This window comes from Cynocephalus volans, chromosome 7, assembly GCF_027409185.1.
Source record: "Cynocephalus volans isolate mCynVol1 chromosome 7, mCynVol1.pri, whole genome shotgun sequence".
NCBI lineage: Eukaryota > Metazoa > Chordata > Mammalia > Dermoptera > Cynocephalidae > Cynocephalus > Cynocephalus volans.
The window spans coordinates 133,468,547-133,486,613 of record NC_084466.1 but is presented as its reverse complement, the minus strand read 5'-3'; the positions used below and the strand labels follow the sequence as shown (position 1 = coordinate 133,486,613).

Below are 18,067 nucleotides of genomic sequence, written 5' to 3'. Positions count from 1 at the left end.
AACTACAGACAAGTACTCGAGAAGACTACATACTTCAGCATGCATTGCGAACTAGTTCATAGGGACTACAGATGCCAGCGTGCAACGCGACCATCAACCTTTGCCCCTGTCTATTCAATTTATGGAAACGACAAACCCCAAGGTATTGTGCGTCGGAAATGCGACGTCCAGTCTCTCAAACTAGGCGGGGCTCCAAAGCCGGCTGGTCCTCGAACCCGGGTGCAAGGCACGCTGGGAACTGTAGTTCTTCGGAGGCGAGGTCGGGCCGCTCCTTAGTCTCCCCTTACCGGCTGCTAGACTGCGCATGCGTGCCAGTGGCGTTAGCAGCGGACCGGCTGGCAGTTCCTTCCTTGGAAGGAGAGATTCCTCTGCCATGGAGTCCTACGATGTGATCGCCAACCAGCCTGTCGTGATCGACAATGTGAGTTGCGTCCTTCCTATCTCTGAAAGGACTTGTGTTCTCCTCCCCGAAAGGATCGCTTCCCGGGTTACAGCCTGGGCTGGCGTCTCTTTGTCACTGGCCAGGCCTGTCAGGCGGGTTCAGCCACCGCCGCCTCGGTCTTTCCCCCACCTACAGTCCGCAGGCAGGGCGGCTGGCCAGCAACCATGGGATGGAGGACTTTGGGCTAGATAAAGGGAAGAGCTATATTCCGAGCAGGGTCCTTGGGCCCCTTGCTCGAAGGGCCGTAACCGCTCTATGGAAGCCTGGCGCCCGCCCTTTCCCCAGTTTCCAATTACCCTATTGGCTACTCTGGCTGTCCATCCTGGCCGATGACCCCGCCTCTAGGCTCTGCCGGATGAAGGCAGCCCTCTGCAGTGATTGGCTCGCGCCCCTGCCGTTCTTCCTGACCGCCGAAGTGTTTCCCCTCGCTAAGGGGCGGGTTGGCGCACGAGGGCTGTGGGGATTGGCTTCGGGGACTCCCAATGGTGGGGCCTGACGGCAAGGGCCCGCCCGCGGGTGGAGAAGAGCTAAGTTTCCTTCGGTCCCAGCCGGCGGGGCTGCTTGGTGCTGTGTATCTGGGTGGGGCCCGAGAACCTGGTGCCAGAAACGGCCATAGGATTTCTCTTATTTCTGTAATTATAAATTATGAAGTTAACAAAGGCCTAGAAGAAAGGAGAATGACAATGCAAGCAGGGAGGTGCCATTTTCTTCGGAACGCCTACTTGTTAGGGGGAAAAAATTGCTGAACATAACATTTGCCAGGGTCTGTAGCGCTTCCAGGGCGCTTTCCCATATATTCGGGTTGGATCCTCACAAAAGCTGGGTGGATAATTAAGAAGGAAGTTTAATCCTCATTTTATATATGAGAAAACTGAAGCTCGAAGAGGTAATGTGAGCCCAAGGTCACACAGTACAGGTGCCCTAAATCCATTGCTTTATCCCTCATTCCTTTTGCTGGCACCCTTGCACACATACATCACTAGTGACAAATAGAAAGAATCTAAATACTGCTTTATTTTGGGAGAAAGGGGACAACTGTAAAACAACTGCATTTCTGTCTTCCGTTCAAAGGTTTGGTGCCACCACGTTTGGTTGATACCTTTCTGTGCCCCTTCTAGGTCCCTCCATTGAGGCAAAACTACCATTTCCCTCTTTCCTTTCATTTGTATCATCTCGTTTCATCTTCAGTTCTGGCGGGTAGATAGGAATTACTATTTCCAGTTTATGCAGGAAAGTGAGGCTTGGAAAGGTTAAATAACAGTATTCAAACCACAGGCTTAGAAATGGAGGAACCAAGAATTAGACTGAGATACAGTTCCAGATTCCTCACTTTTTCAAGGAAGGATGCTTTTTTGTTGTTAGCTTTCCTTCTCTCCAGGAGTGTGGCTTCTGCCTTGAAAAGGGCGAAGTTGTGCTCAATGAGACACCTCATTTGTCTCCCTCACTAGACTATTAAATCCTTATGGGAAGAGATGGTATTTCTTTACTTTTTATTAGCCTCCCTTTACCCACCTCCCTCCACGCATAGTACCTAGGACCTGGCACCACTATGTGCTCAATGTTTTTTCATTGGATTGATGGGTGAGTGAGTGAATGACTGACTATCTCTATCTCAGTAACAAAGATGTCCCTAAGCAAAGAAAGGATGAGGCCCTAGTTAGTTACTACAGAGGGTTGAGTAGGACTCCTTGTTCTTGATTTTGATTTTCAGGTAACACTACTATTTCTATCTTTAGCCAGTCTCTGTGTGCTTCATCTGCCTTTTTCTTAGTTGTAAAAAGAAAACATCTAAAAATTATCAATTTCCTGTTTTCATCAGCAATGCAGAAGGAGCAGTCTATCCCTCTGGCTCCTTTGCTTCTTTTTTTAAATCATTCTTTTTAATTGACATATAATGTTGTACATATTTATGGGGTACAATGTGATATTTCAGTAATGTTTACTATGTGTTCCTTTGCTCCTTGAATTGTTGGGCAGAAATTCCACCTCCAGCCATTTTCTTTAATGTCACTTAAGCTAATGCTTCTTAGTTTCTCCTTTCTCTTTTCTGACAGTGTATTTGCAATGCATCAAAGCAATGATGAATTTTCAGTTTTAAGATTTAAAGAATTGACTTGTCTTTTCTCTGTGAAAACATTTCCTTTATTATACCGATTATTCTGCCAAAAGGTGAAGTAGGAGAAACTTAAATCATTTTACCATTATGATTTGCTGAATATCTGCCATATTTTTAGATTTGGGGTAGTTCTTGCTGTTTGACATTTAGAGGATTTTTTTTTTCAGGGAGAAAGATGGATAGGAAAAATTATTTGAAATATTTGAGCCAACTATATGTAATAAGAATCATGTGTTACTAGCAGATTTAACAACTCCATAGCTTAACATGTTGCTACAGTTTTATTTCTGGGCTAAGGAGAGTATAATTAAAAGAAAGGAGGACAGAGAAAGCAGGGAAAAGAGGAAGAGCCTCATTTATGGGGCTTTAAAACCTTTCCCAGTTTTAATACAATTATGACCACTCCTTTCATCCTACTCTGGCACCAAATCAGTTCATCAGAATTTAATGAGGAAAATCGAGGGGGAAGGGTGTGTGTGCATGCTTTAATGACAACAATAAAGTAATAGGAATTTATAAAAACTAAATGTAAGTAATTTCTTCCCAAGGCATTATCATAGATAGCAATACAAGAGTAGAGCAGCTCCCAGGCCACATACAATGCTTTGATCAGAATACTATGTTTATTCTGAAGTTCTAATGTTTACTAAGATCTCAAAGGTTACAGTTCTGTCCTGAAATAGATCAACATTCTTGTCAATTTAAAACACTTTTAAGAAGTGTGTTAGTGACTATGTGGGCCTAAACACAGGAACAGTCTCAGGTCTTCAGAAGTTCATCATTAAGCTATAAGTTTCATTGTTTTGGTTTTCTTTAGATGTTTTACTGTTTCAGCCCTCTTAAAAAAAAAAAGATACTTTAAACATACAGAAAAGTTCAGATAAGTATGTAACAATGTACCGTGTACCATGTGTCTATCACCCATGTTTAATAAATGTTGACATTTTACCATACTTGCTTCAGTTGTTTTTGAGAAATAAAACATTATAGATATAATTGAAGTATCTTTGTACCCCTTCACAATCCTATCCTTTCTTTCTGTTCCAGAAGTAACCCTCATCATAAAATTGATATGCCCCTTTCCATCCATAATTTTATGGACATTGTGCGTATGTATATAGTATATGTGTTTTGAAATTTTACTTAACATCTATCATCTTATTTGCCAGCTCTTTGTCTTTTTATTATAGCAAGTTTAAAATATATTCAAAAGGAGAGGGAAAGAATACAAACATCCACATATCCATCACCTTAGCTGTTTCAGTTATCAACTCTTGGCAAATCTTTTCAACTACATTCTCGCCCACTTCCCTCTCCCACACTCTTTTAAAAACATAATCAGGGGGCTAACCACTTGGTTCAGTTGGTTAGAGCACAGTGTTGTAACACTAAGGTCAAGGATTCGGATCCCTGTACTGGCCAGCTACAAAAAAATAATAATAAATTAAAAATAATAATAATCAATATGCTATTATTGTACCTAATAAAATTAACAGTAATCCCTTAAGATTATCAAATATCCAGTCAGTGTTCAAATTTCATTAATTGTCTCAATTTTTTTTTAACAATTTGTCATCAGCTCTTAAGATCTGCTAATGCTGATTTACTTAAGTTTTGGGGACACTAGAATTATCTAAGGAAATGAAGTCAATGTATTTATTTAACACTGTGACTTGTAATGTGACATTCAGGCTGTTGGTTGTATTTCAGCAAGAATTTATCCCTAGATGACAGAAAGGGTGAAGACAAGGTGACTTTTATAAAGATATTTTCACTGTTCAATTATGTATATTTTGCAAGCCAAGGATGTGCTTCACAGTGAACTAAGTGCTCTGAGGGTAAGAAAGAAACCAGGTACCATGTGGAAGAAGAAACATCATTAATTAGTTGCTGGGAATGCCTAGAATAGGGATCTCAAACTCAATGCCTGTAATAGCCAAGTAGGAACAGAAATACATTAAAAAGAGGAGGAAGACAGTAGCCTGAGAGACACCCCTTTCAGAGTTGGAAATCTGAAAGTTGCATTGAATTCAACATGCCTGGTCAAAGGGCCAGCTGCTTCTCATTTCCATCCTGCTGTCCCCATGTAGGAATATGGACCCAGTGTTGCCAGATCTTCTGATTTTTCAAGAGAAATCAGAAATATTAATTTCACATGCAATCTCCAATTATTGACTGTTGGAATTAATGTAAAAATACTTTTTGGTCTACAAAGACAGAAAATAGATCAGTGGTTGCCTAAGGCTGGGAGTGTTGGGGAGGGGTGGTAGTGAGGAATGACTGCTAATGGGTACAAGGTTTCTTTTTGGGATGATGAAAAAGTTCTAAAATTAGATTGTAACAATGGTTGCACACCTCTGTGTGCAAAACCATTGAATTATACACCTTAAGTGGGTAAATTTATGGTATGTGAATATTATCTCGATAAAGTTGTTTCTTAAAAAGTACTTTATGAGGGCCGGCCCGTGGCTCACTTGGGAGAGTGTGGTGCAGATAACACCAAGGCCACAGGTTCGGATCCCTATATAGGGATGGCCAGTCAGCTCACTTGGGAGAGTGTGGTGCTGACAACACCAAATCAAGGGTTAAGATCCCCTTACCAGTCATCTTTAAAAAACAAAAACAAACAAACAAAAAAAACAGTGGTCACTCATTTGCCAGGTACACAGTTGCTAGTTGTGATTGCTTTAAAGAAATGGACATGACCCTTTTGTATGCTGTCTTGGTATGGCTTGCACAGAATAGAGGCAGCTCAGCTGCCTCCCTCCCCACATTGATTCTTTACCCACCTACTGGCCTGGCAGGTCAGCTCAGGGGCTACAGGGACAAGCTGGGTCTAGTTCTACCATATGCATCATTCCCAACACTGCCTTTGCCTTTCTCGTACCGCCTCTGCCTGGGGCTTCTGGTATTCCAGCTGCTCATTCAGGTTCCATACTTTAGGTTACATCTGCCAAGCATTTGCCCTTGATTTTCATTCTACTCAGCCAGCATCTATTGAGTACCAAGCAAAGGCCAGATACTGCTCGTATATAAAGTCTCTGACCTCAAGGAACTTGGACTGAAAAGAAACAAAAATGGAAACTGTAAATTCTAATAGAAAGCACAATGAAATGCATGCTACCTCGTGGTACAGGTAATAGTGATTTGTTGTGAGGTAATAGGAAGGCAATAATTAATTCCAAATAGAGATTATTCTTTAGGAGGAAGGCAGATTTATACAAACCGAGCCTGTTGTACTCTTACTGGGAAGGACAGAGAGGAAAAAATGAATCTGATATCCTAATCTGCCTTGTTACCCAGACTCTAGTCCTTTTGCTAGTAAACTAAAAATCAAATATCCAGGAAAATCATCTCTTAAAAATATCCAGGGTCAGATACACAGGTCTCCTCTTTACTTCTCTGTTTTCAACCTCTGCCAGGAGATTCAATTAGTCTGCTGGCATCACCACACCCATTGAAGGCAGTGAGCAATCATTGGAAGCTTGAGCTAACAAGTTTCCAGAGTTCTCTTGGAAAGTGCCATTCTTGCCTGTCCATACTGCAGTCTCAAAGCCCTTGGGTTTGAAGTAGGATAGTTCCTCTCCCTCCTAGTCTTTCAGCTCAGTTGACAGCTGCACCTTTTTTGCTCTCTGCTGTATTGTCCAGGCCCATGAGTTTGCACATTGTCTCCTGTTTTCTTTCTCTTCTGTTGGCAGAAGTTTCTGCTGCCTTATTGAACTGGCTTGCCCTACTCTCCCCCCATACTGCTTTCCCTGTCCTTCAGCCACTTCTCACTTCCTCCCCGCAATGTCTGTTTGCCAGGGGCAGGCACCAAGATGGCCAATCTCACTCCCCCTTTTCCTGTAGAAGAGCAGGAATCAGAGAGACAGGAAGGGAACTAGGGGTATTTCTGGGAAGCCTTTGGTCCAAAGATAACCTTAGCTACTTACTTACTGTTTGCTGTGTGTGTTCTGGAAATGTCATATGCCACCCCAGGAGAAGTAGCCAACAGGCAACAGGAAAGGACTTGACCCATGACATGTGCAGCCACAACTTGTTAGGGTGGATGGGCAGGGGTATCAGGAATGGTGATTAGAAGAGTTAGGAGGGAATAGAACAGGGTATCATCTGCAAGCAGTGTCAAGCTTTGACATCTGTTCTGCACAGGGTTGGTATCTGTGTCTAGAATCAATGTTTACATTGGTTAGGCTCTGGGTGGTACCAGAGATGCTGGTAGCATAAGTCAGGTTCTTTTCTGGACACCCCACCCAGCATATCAAGTATTGGATTGTGGGTCTCTTTTCCCATTCTCAGACAAGGCTTTCGGCCTTCCCTGCTCTTTACTATCAGGAGACCAAGGAGTTAAACAAAGCATAGTAAAAAACAAAACAACAACAAAAACTCAACAAAGTGTAGTGCTCTGCCCCTGCAATAAGAATCAGACAGCCTGTGTTTCACAGAGTCAGCTTCAAGCATGACAGTGCTCGTGGTGGTGTCTGTCATTGGAGGCCCTGGAGGCTGGTAGGGTTCAGGCCTGAGCTGGGAAAGTAAGTTAAAAGCATCCCATGGTGGTATAACAGAAAGAATCGCATGCTTCTCCCACCTTGATTACATTCCTGAACTTGGCTGCTTTGATGCTTGTAGGTTTTTTCTTCTTCTCTCCCCAGGTTTCCTCTCTTTTTCTTCCCTTAATTATTTTTAATTCCCAAAGTAAAGCATGTTTAATGTAGAAAAGTCAAAGAATATAGAAAAATCAAACAATATGTTGAGTACCCAGTGAAAGTTCTCCTCCTCCTCACCATCCCCTGTCCCACTTCCCTCCCTTTGGTTTGTAGTTACCTTTTCCTAGACTCATACAAATGTATGTATCATATACAAATAGAAGGTCTCTCTCTCTCTTATTAAGTAAAAATGGAACCGTATGGGCCGAGCCCGTGGCGCACTCGGGAGAGTGCGGCGCTGGGAGCGCCACGACACTCCCGCCGCGGGTTCGGATCCCATATAGGAAGGGCCAGTGCACTCACTTCACTGGCTGAGTCCCTGTCATGAGAAAGACAAAAAAAAAAAAAAAAATGGAACCATATAATACATATCACCTTGTTTTTGTGGTAGTTCTGACCTCTCTCCTCTCTATCCTCAGGGATCCGGTGTGATTAAAGCTGGTTTTGCTGGTGATCAGATCCCCAAATACTGCTTTCCAAACTAGTAAGTTATTCTGTAGCTTAGTCAGAAGTTTGAGAGGTTTGTCAGCTTTGTAAATGGGGCTAGCTCTCCCTCTTTTAGGAAGAGGATTCTCATTCAGGTCAGCCTTGGTACTCAAAACAATAGGAAGCAAGGGGCAGGAGCTGTCTTTGGAGTTAGAAAAGGAAACATTTTTCTACATGGTACAATTTGAGAGGCACAGGCAAGAGGCCTCTTTTTTTAAGTATGATTTTATATGATGCCAAAAAATTGTACCATTGATGACTCATTGCTTTAGATGATTGTCCCTTCATGGAGCCCTCTTTTTAAAATTCTCCTGTCACCCAAAATGGGATTTAACATTAAACCATACCTACCATCTTAGTGAGAATGAATTTCTCAGAGCTTTCTTCCTAAAGCAAAGAGACTATAGGTAAGAAAAGGGCACAGGGGCTTAGGAAGGGGCTTAAAGGGGGAGGAAAAGGAAGATGGCTGTCTGTCTAAGTTATAACATCACAGTTTTAGTTACTAGAGGTCCTGAGAAAGGGGGCTAAGGAGACTAAAATGAGTTAACCATTCATTTAGAAACTCTTATTTCCTTATCTCTCTTAGTCTGCACATGCATTGGGGAGAGAGAAGAACTAGAGGTATTGAATCCTCTAAAATTTATTTTAATAACTTAGAAAATTAGATAAATAAAAATATAAAATAATATACAAATAACTGAATATATGTTCATTGTAGAAATTGTGGAAAATATAGAAAAGTATAAAGAAGAAAATCAAAATCAACTGTAACCCTACTCCTTAAAGATAATCACAGTAGAATTTGAGTATGTGTGTGCATCTATACATCCTTCCTGTGATCTGTTGTGAAACGAAAAATGATGATCTTCCCCGCTCTCTTTTCTAGTGTGGGCAGGCCCAAGCACGTTCGTGTTATGGCAGGAGCCCTCGAAGGCGACATCTTCATTGGCCCCAAAGCTGAGGTAATTCCCAGTCTTATAGAAGAAGCCTCAAGCCAGCAGAGAACCTTCATTCACCACATGGGAAGTGTCCCAGCAGTTGGACACAGCCATGAGTAAAAGGAGCAATTTTCTCTTAAAATCTTCCATTTTGGATCTCCCTAAGCAGTTTAATTCTCCTAGAAGCAGCCTCTGGTCTTGGAGAAGAAATATCTGAAACCCCACTTTGGGAAACACTGAGACCACTCTCAAAAATGGGGTTTTGCCTTTCTTCTATATTGTGTCACTGCCTTGCCAGTGATTAAACTGTCTGGCTTGGGTTATTTTATTTTATTTTTTTATTAAAGGGATTCAGGGAGGAGATCCTGGCTGACACACAGTAGGGATGAGTTAATTAGCACAGTTTTGGCCAAGTCCTCAGGCAGCCACTAGTAAGCAGAACAACAGAATCATTGTTGCTAACTTTATCTTCAAGTGCTGAGGCCCAGAGGTGGCAGCCAAGAGACTGTATCCTAAAACCAGGCAGTAAGAAAGGTGCCTCCTGTCACTTGCTGTTTTAGTTTGTTTTGTGTTGCTGTAACAGAAATACCTGAGACTGGGTGATTTATAAAGAAGAGAGGTTTATTTGGCTTACAATTCTGGGACAGTTGCATCTGGCACAGGCCTCAGGCTGCTTCTACTCATGGTGGAAAAGTGGCAGGCAGCCAGCAGGTACTAGGAGATCACATGGTGAGAGGAAGCAAGAGAGAGAAAGCCAGAGAGAGAGAGAGAAGAGGTGCCAGGGTCCTTTAAACTATCAGCTCTCGCAGGAACTAATAGAGCGGGAACTCACTCACTACCCCTCCACCCCCAGGGAGAGCATTAATCCATTCATGAGGGATCCACCCCCATGACTCAATCAGTTTCCAGCACTGCCACATTGGGGATCAAATTTCCACATGAGTTTTGGAGGGGACAACACATCCAAACTCCATCACTTGCCCTAGGGGCACCTGAGGGCCCATGGAAATGCAGAAACCCTCTGCCTTGCCAGCTGCTTGGGCAGCAAGGGCAGTTTGCAGCATACAGTCTAGAGATTTGAAGAATGGATGCCCACCCACAGCCCGGGGGGAGGACTGTGGGTTGGGAGCTCAGGAAACTGAGGCTCCTTTGTAAGTGATTCTGCTTGCACAGCTTGGTCCTGGGAGAGCAGGGTCCTGGGAGAGCCTAACCTGCTGCTGCTTCAAGTACTGCTCTCTGCCCCCAGGAGCATCGAGGGCTGCTGTCCATCCGCTACCCCATGGAGCATGGCATTGTCAAGGACTGGAACGATATGGAGCGCATATGGCAATATGTCTATTCTAAGGACCAGCTGCAGACTTTCTCAGAGGAGGTGAGGGTCCTATGGCACCCCCATAGGGTATGCAAAGCTGGGCAGATTCCCTACCCCAGAGATGATGAGGATGATGATGATGATAACTGCCAAGGGTATTGGGGTCTCACTGTGTGCCAGACCATGTGCTTTTCAGACATATTTGAATATAATCTTCGCAACATTCCTATGAGACATAGGTAATTCTATCTCCATTTTACAAAGAAGGGAACAGAAGTTCAGAAAAGCCAAGTAGTATTTCCAAGATCACCCAGTGAATAAAATGGTAGAGCTGGAATTCAAACCCATGTCTTTCAGAATCCAGAGTTTATGCTCATTAACTTCTAAGGAAGTAACTCACAATTCAGAAGTGCAAAGGACAGTGCATACTAGTTTATCAATTTCCAGGGGAGGGGATATATTCAGTTTTTTAACAGTATATTCAATATCGAAATTTAATTTTCTATTAAAAAATTTTTTTAAGCTTTTAATCATATATTTATCAGAATAATTCAGAATTTAGAGTTTAACAAAATCTTCTTGACAGTTGGAGATATACAGTAGATACAGGGGCCTATACAAGAATCTTGGAGGACAAGGAGGGGAGTGAGGGGGTGGAGGCAAGGACAGAATGAGACTTTAAAAGGAGGTATGAATATGGAAAGTTGAGAAACCAACTTGGGCAGGGCTAGATGATAGGCCTAACTTGCCTTTTCTTGGAGTGAGGCTGACAAAGGTCTCTAGGTGCTCAAACCAGCAAGGCAGGGGCTTCCTCCGCAGTACTAATGAGGGTGGAAATCTGGCCTTGCCCTCATTGCCCCCTGGGCTTCTTTCACAGCATCCTGTGCTCCTGACTGAGGCACCTTTAAACCCACGGAAAAACCGGGAACGAGCTGCCGAAGTTTTCTTTGAGACCTTCAATGTGCCAGCTCTTTTCATCTCCATGCAAGCTGTGCTTAGCCTGTAAGTAGCAGCCTGGCTGGCTAGCCTGGCCCCTTTCGGGGAAAGCAGGTTTGGATACCCATACCAGCCAGTCGCCAAAAAAAAAAAAAAGCTGGTTGTGTAGGAGGGGAACTGGCCAGTTAGCTCAGTTGGTTAGAGCACAGTGTTATAACACCAAGGTCAAGGGTCTGGGTCCTTGTGGGGAAAGCAGTCCTTTGGCCTCTCCTTGGGTTGGTTCAGAGCAACTTGAGACCCCACTTCTAGGGAAGGGTTAAAGGTGGTACAAAAGGGCGAGAGACTTTTACTGAAACTGAGCACTTAGGCTTCTTAGTTGAATCCAAAAGAGGAGATGTGGCTGGTATTGAGACTGTATCCCAGTCTCAGCACCCTCGGTGGGTTTGGTGCCCAAGGCTCTGCTGCCAGTTGAGAAGGTCACATGCTGCTTCAGCTGTTCCTGAAGGCCCCTGTAATGTGTTCAAATTTTTATTCAATGCCTATTGTGTTCCAGATGCTCTGCTAGGCTGATGATACGGTCCTGATCTAAACACCACCATGGTCCCTGTTCTCACACCCCGTCAGGCTCGTTCCCCACCCTGCCTCACACCAGGGTTAGGTCTACTGCAAATATGTACACTGGCAACCTGCAGATGGAATTTGTTTGACCCCATTAAAAAATTGTGAGCCAGCATTTCAAAATTGGGAGATTACACACTGGCAAGCTGCCAAAAAAAAAAATTGAGGGCTGGCTCATGGCTCACTTGGGAGAGTGTGGTGCTGATAACACCAAGGCCTTGGGTTTAGATCCCTATATAGGGATGGCAGGTTAGGTCACTTGGGAGAGCATGGTGCTGACAACACCAAGTCAAGGGTTAAGATCCCCTTACCAGTCAACTTTCAAAAAAAAAATAAAATTGGGAGATGTCATATCAAAATCCAAATTTCTGGCTTTTCCAAAAAAATGGGAAGATCTGGTAATGCAGGTCCTGCATTCCTACAGGTCAAAAATCAGCTGGAGCTGAATAGCAACAACCTTTTTTAAAAAAAAATCCTGTATTTATTATTACACAATTTTTTTGTTTCCCTTTTACCAATTTCTTTTTTTTTTTTTTTTTTTTTTAAAAGATGACCGGTAAGGGGATCTTAACCCTTGACTTGGTGTGGTCAGCACCACGCTCACCCAGTGAGCGAACCGGCCACCGTATATGGGATCCGAACCCGGGGCCTTGGTGTTACTAGCACCGCACTCTCCCGAGTGAGCCACGGGCCGGCCCCCCTTTTACCAATTTCTAGCTAAACCCTGTTCCCCCAACAGCTGCCATTTTAGATAGGGTTTGCAAGCTTGATGTCACCACAGTCCACCCCATTCTCTGTTGTCCTCCCAACACCGAGGCAGACTGTCAGTTGCTATTTATCAGACATTGGGGGTTTTCCCCATTACATCACAGAAATATATATCTGTATGTCTACCAAAAGAGGGAAAACTAAAGGCCATGTGGGGAAAAAAATTAGTTTCTTATTTTACTTTTCCTTCCTAGCCCCTGTAGGCATTTGAGCTTTTCCCTATTGTTTAGAGAGTTAGAAGGTCCCCTTAGGCTGGGTATGGAAACAGTTGAAGGCCTGGCCACCTCCTCAGACTGGAAGGCCTACTCTTCTGGGAGTCAGGGAGGGAGCTTGGAGGAGCTCAGCTCTTCTCCTGCAGGTATTTCAAGGCTTCCTTCCACACTCAGTCTTCCTTAGTACTCAGACCATTCTGAGGCCCCTGGAGAATGGCAGGCCCTTTAGTTTAGCTGACATTGAACTTTAAAAAGAAGTGTTTCTTCCCAGAGTGAGGCGGCAGGGCTCAGTGATGTTTTGCCCCTTTGCTCCAGTTATGCCACAGGCAGAACCACAGGTGTGGTGCTGGATTCTGGGGATGGCGTCACCCATGCCGTGCCCATTTACGAGGGCTTTGCCATGCCCCACTCCATCATGCGCATTGACATCGCTGGCCGAGATGTCTCTCGCTTTCTTCGCCTCTACCTGCGTAAGGAGGGCTATGATTTCCACTCATCCTCCGAGTTTGAGATCGTCAAGGCCATAAAAGAAGTGAGTGCTGCCCAGTGGGCCTAGGGATGGGATGGGGAATAATGACCTGCCAATGAAGAGGGGTGAAGCTCCTGCCTGGGGGTCCCAGGTCGGGCTCTGTTCTCCCCAGCCAGGCCTCATGGCAGCTGTGTGATCTTTAACTGGGACAGATTCATCTTGCTGAAGTGCTGCCATCTTGTGGGCAGAAAGGGAGCTGCTCCCATTTCTTGAGTTGGGTAATGGATACACAGGTGCTCATTACACTTTTTATACCTTATGTACAAATTACATGGGTACTTTTTCATCCTCGAGGAAGTAATAGTACAGTTTTCTTTCTAAGTAAACTGAACCCTCCTGCCACCTGTGGCTCTAGGGAAACCTCTGAGCTGGATATGAGGGACCCAAAACCACATGAGTGGTAGGAGAAAGATGCCTGCGCCTGGGCTAAGATTAGGTTGTGGTCTCAGACCCAGGATCCAGAGAGCCAAGTTCCCAAGCTTGCCCACAAGGAAGGTGGAGCAGGTAAGAACTCAAATCCTAAATGCCACACAATGAAGACTGACAGAGATCTCCCTGCTCCTGCTTCTGGATGTTGGTTTTTACAACCTTTAGGGCAATAACTATGGATGGGCAGATTTCTGCAGCAGCACATCCCTCCCCTGGGACTTTGGGTGTCACCAGGTTTCCTGCTAGTCTGACTGTCATGCTTGGTTCTCAGAGAGCCTGCTACCTATCCATAAACCCCCAGAAGGATGAGACACTAGAGACAGAAAAGGCTCAGTACTACCTGCCTGATGGAAGCACCATTGAGGTAGGTGGCTCGACCTCTCCCCTCAGGCCCACAAAAGCTCTGGGCCCAAACAGAACTCCCCATGAAGGACTAGAGTCCGGTAGGCCAGTCCCTTTACACCCTCTGCCTAGAGCAGGTGGAGCTCCTGAGCAGCATGAGTGGCCCAGTCTCCTGCAGAGGAAGCAGCAAAGAATTTGCTTCCTCCCTCATGGAGGGGAGGAGTCTCCAGAGGGATTCTCCTAGGTCAGGATGGGATTAGAAAGTGGGATGGTTAGTGCTGTCCCTTTACCACTCCTGGGCACAGTATAGTGTGAGTTGCTGCTCCCTGGAACTCTCATTGATAGGAAGAAATTTCCGTGCATGAATGAATCCATGTATTAATGCCAAAAGATCACTTAGCTGGAAAATGCCAGAGCTAGTTTCCCAGGACTATTTGATCTTTGGCATTCTCTATTTGTTCCCAGGAGCCCTATCTTTGTTCCTTGAGGCCCTTGATGTTTAGAGTCTGTCTTGAGCCTGGCTTTCATAGCCACCTCATTACTAAGAGATGGACAGAGGGTCCTCCTCCATTCCCACTCCCAAAGGGATCTCAGTCCCAGCCCCAACCTCTTAAGCTGACCCTCCACTTTGCAGATTGGTCCTTCCCGATTCCGGGCCCCTGAGCTGCTCTTCAGGCCAGACTTGATTGGTGAGGAGAGCGAGGGCATCCACGAGGTCCTAGTGTTTGCCATCCAAAAGTCTGACATGGACCTGCGGCGCACACTGTTCTCCAACATTGTCCTCTCAGGAGGCTCCACCCTGTTCAAAGGTTGGTCTTTGCTGTTGGGACCCTTCCCCTGGAAGCTTCCAGATCCTATGGGCTTAGACACCCAGAGAATTGACTTGGGATTCTCCTTCTCTGCCCATTCAGGTTTTGGTGACAGGCTACTGAGTGAAGTGAAGAAACTCGCTCCAAAAGACGTGAAGATCAGGGTAGGAGCATGGTAGGGGCTAGCCTAGGTGGAATTGGGCCTCCAAGGACTTGGAGTGCCACATGGTGTGGCCTCCCTCTGGCAGCCAGGGCACTACAGCCAGCATCGGGTGGCTCCCAGATTACATATTGACCCTGAGGTCTGGGTCTGCCAGAGTGAGGACCCATTCTCATTCTTTCTCTTCACTGAAAAGGAGGGCAGTTCCAATACCCAGATGTGGCAGGGTACTAGGCTGAGGGCCCCTCATGTGATCTTTCAGGGAAACTAAAATTGACGGGAAATTGACGTTTACTGCTGCTGTGCCCCCATCCAGGGGGCTCCCCAGTAACACAGTCTGACGTCTTAGTGACTGCTGAAGGGAGTTGGCTGCCTGAAGAGAGAAGGGATCCTAAATGAAGGCGTGCGGTTCCTGCCATGGAGCCTGCTGCCCCCTTGCTACCAGCAGGGCAGAATTTGGCCCCCAGATAGCCCCAACTTCCCTGCGAGCTGTAGATACTTAGGACTGCTGGAAACGTGCTTCTCCAGATGAGTGTCAGGCTGGTAACAATGCCCTCCAGAGAGGGTCCAGGGTCCAGTAGGGACAGAGTTTAAACCTGTTGTGTGAACTGCATCCACTGCCTTGGGTGACAACAAAGCTAGAAGGGAAAGGGAGAGGGAGAGACAGAAGACTCAGGTGCCTCTTTCCACCCACTTTTGCAGATATCTGCACCTCAGGAGAGACTATATTCCACATGGATTGGGTGAGTAGCTATTTTGGGAATGGGAGAACAGGAAGCGAATGCGTTAATTACCCCTCACCATCCCATCCCTGGAAAGACAAGCCTCATCTGGTTTGGCCCCAGGGGGACTGGCTGGCTCCAGGAACACCTCCCTCTCTCACAATGTTCCTTGGATTCCCTCCACTCCAGGGGCTCCATCCTTGCCTCCCTGGACACCTTTAAGAAGATGTGGGTCTCCAAGAAGGAATATGAGGAAGACGGTGCCCGATCCATCCACAGGAAAACCTTCTAATGTTGGGACATCATCTTCACCTCTCTCTGAAGTTAACTCCACTTTAAAACTCGCTTTCTTAAGTCGGAGTATTTGCGAGGAACTGCCTGTGTGTGTGAATGTGTGCGCGGGTGAGAGTGTGTGTGCATATGTGAGTGCTGCATGGCCCAGGGATCCCTGGGCCGAGAAAGGACAATGAACTACCCACGATGGCGATGGCCTGAGGCTTGGGGTTGACCACTAAGTAGCCCGTGACAGGGAAGAGCACCGGCCGAGGCCCCACTGCTTCCTCAGCTGGCCTTTGTCTGGCTGGGTGGGACTGTGTGTACTACCATAGGGAGACCTTGCTGCTGTCCATCCTGGGCTGGCCCAGCTCCACCCCCACCCCACCCCACCCCTACTCTCAACCCAGGGTGCCCTGTGGCCCAGGGCAGCTGCTGTCTCCCCTTGCTCGTCATTCAGCTATCAATGCCTCTTGACCATGGACTGAGGATTGGGGCAGGGATTGAGTTCTGTCTGGTTTTGTTGCAGTTTTGTTTTGGGAGGCTGGGAAAGCACTTCAGAAGTTGTTACAGAGACTCTGGGGTCAGGAGAGAGAAGGATTCCCTCACATTCACCTGGGGACCAGGAGTAGGATCACACCGGGCATTTGAGGAGGGCGAGAGTAGCACTACTTCTGATTGGTTGCAGGGTTAATGCTCCAAGCCAGCCCCCATCCAGGGGGTCTTGGGAAAGTTTGAGGAGCCTGTTGGCCTCAGGTCCTGTTACTTGCTTTACATCCATCCTTGCTTCAACGCCATCCTCGGTTTTATTTATTGAAGTATTTGTTCAGTAAGGGGACTGGCGAGAGGGAGCTCCACACTTCCTGCCCACCAGTCACCCTGCTCACACTAATGTTTACAGCACCTAAGCTTAGCATAGCATCCAGGGCCCCCACCACTCCCTGCTGATGGTCAACTGACAGTATCCATAAGCCTCAGGACCTTCGGGATTGGAGGCCACACTCAAAGCCATTCCCACCAGCCTCTTTCTTTCTTCCTCTTCCAGTTGCTCATGGCCCTGGAATCAACAGGCTGGTTGCTGGTTGGATTTTCTGAAACAGGAAACAGAATCTCTCTTTGGCAGAGGCCACTAGCAAAGGAGGGGTATTGGAGATCCAGTCCCCTTAGGACTGGAGGAAGCTGCAATGAACCAAGTTGCCTTTTGCCACTCTAGCTGTTCAGGGAGACTAGGTTGTAGAGGTGGGAAGGCTCCCATAGGGCTGAGCTGGTGCCATTCTTTATTTTGGACCTGTTTGGTTAGGGAGAGAAGGGGCCAGACCAGAGTGCCAGGAGCTGATGGGCTCAGGCCTTACACCTAGCAGTGGTCCAAAGGCCCTTCAGCCCAGATGGTGCAAAGCTGGGGTAGCTTGTCTTCACTGGCACCCTCACCTGACACCAAGACCCACCCCAGTCCCAGATTCCAGGCAGTATTGTCCCCCATGCCGTCCTATGACCAAAGGCCCCTGCCAGATGTGGGCCTCAGCAGCAGGTGTGTATGAAAGCAGTGTGGCGACCCATGGACTGCAGTGCGCTTAACCAGCTCACCTCCCTTCTCTTTGCCCAAGCCTGTCCCTCGCACAGCCTCGCACAAACCAAGTTGCCTGCTGGGGCCCAGTATACTTAAATAAAGTCGTTCCGATAGTCAGCTGGGCCTCTGACTATACTATACTCTAGCCAACGCTGGATGGGAAGAGGAGCTGCGGTCCCTGATTCTGAGGCAGGATTGAGCCTAGTGCGTCCTCTAGAGGGCATCGTTGCACCAGCCAGACTTGGCCAAGCCATTGCCTGAGTTGCAGGTGGTCAGGTGGATGCAGAGAAATTTGTGTTCACACCATAGCCAAGGTTTAGGAACTGAGGTTCCCACCCCTGTGCACACACTCAAGCCCATGGGTGAGACTTGACTCCAAATGAGGGGAGCAGCTCTTGACATCCCTAAAAGCAGAAGTTCTTATTAAAATGCAGTTTCTGGGACCCACACTCAGATATTCTGATTAATTGTTTGCTTTTTTAACCCATACATGGGAGCAAAATTGCCAAGTAATTGTCAAATATTAACCCATTTAATCTCCCCAATAGCCATACAAAGTGTAGGTGTTTATATTTTTTTAATTTTATTTATTTATTTATTTTTAAAAGATGATCGGTAAGGGGATCTTAACCCTTGACTTGGTGTTGTCAGCACCACGTTCACCCATTGAGCTAAGTGTCCATCCCTATGTGGGATCGGAACCCG

General features: G+C 46.1%; 1 protein-coding gene across 1 annotated transcript; it reads left to right on the top strand.

Annotated features, from left to right (window-relative positions):
• The first annotated feature begins 294 nt into the window (after nucleotides 1–294).
• Nucleotides 295–17,479, top strand: ACTR1A (actin related protein 1A). The gene is made up of 11 exons (XM_063101472.1): nucleotides 295–421; nucleotides 7,681–7,745; nucleotides 8,634–8,709; nucleotides 9,932–10,057; nucleotides 10,875–10,999; nucleotides 12,847–13,063; nucleotides 13,761–13,853; nucleotides 14,466–14,640; nucleotides 14,743–14,804; nucleotides 15,503–15,543; nucleotides 15,712–17,479. The coding sequence occupies exons 1-11, from the start codon at nucleotides 305–307 to the stop codon at nucleotides 15,812–15,814; spliced, it is 1,200 nt and encodes a 399-aa protein (XP_062957542.1). The 5' UTR covers nucleotides 295–304; the 3' UTR covers nucleotides 15,815–17,479.
• The last annotated feature ends 588 nt before the right edge of the window (nucleotides 17,480–18,067 follow it).

Bases quoted from the DNA above. Each gene is read 5' to 3' on its own strand.
- ACTR1A (XM_063101472.1), top strand. From the start codon at position 305: ATGCGTGCCAGTGGCGTTAGCAGCGGACCGGCTGGCAGTTCCTTCCTT. The intron at 422-7,680 runs GTGAGTTGCGTC...CTCTATCCTCAG, and splicing joins AGCCTGTCGTGATCGACAAT to GGATCCGGTGTGATTAAAGC. The intron at 13,064-13,760 runs GTGAGTGCTGCC...CTTGGTTCTCAG, and splicing joins TCGTCAAGGCCATAAAAGAA to AGAGCCTGCTACCTATCCAT.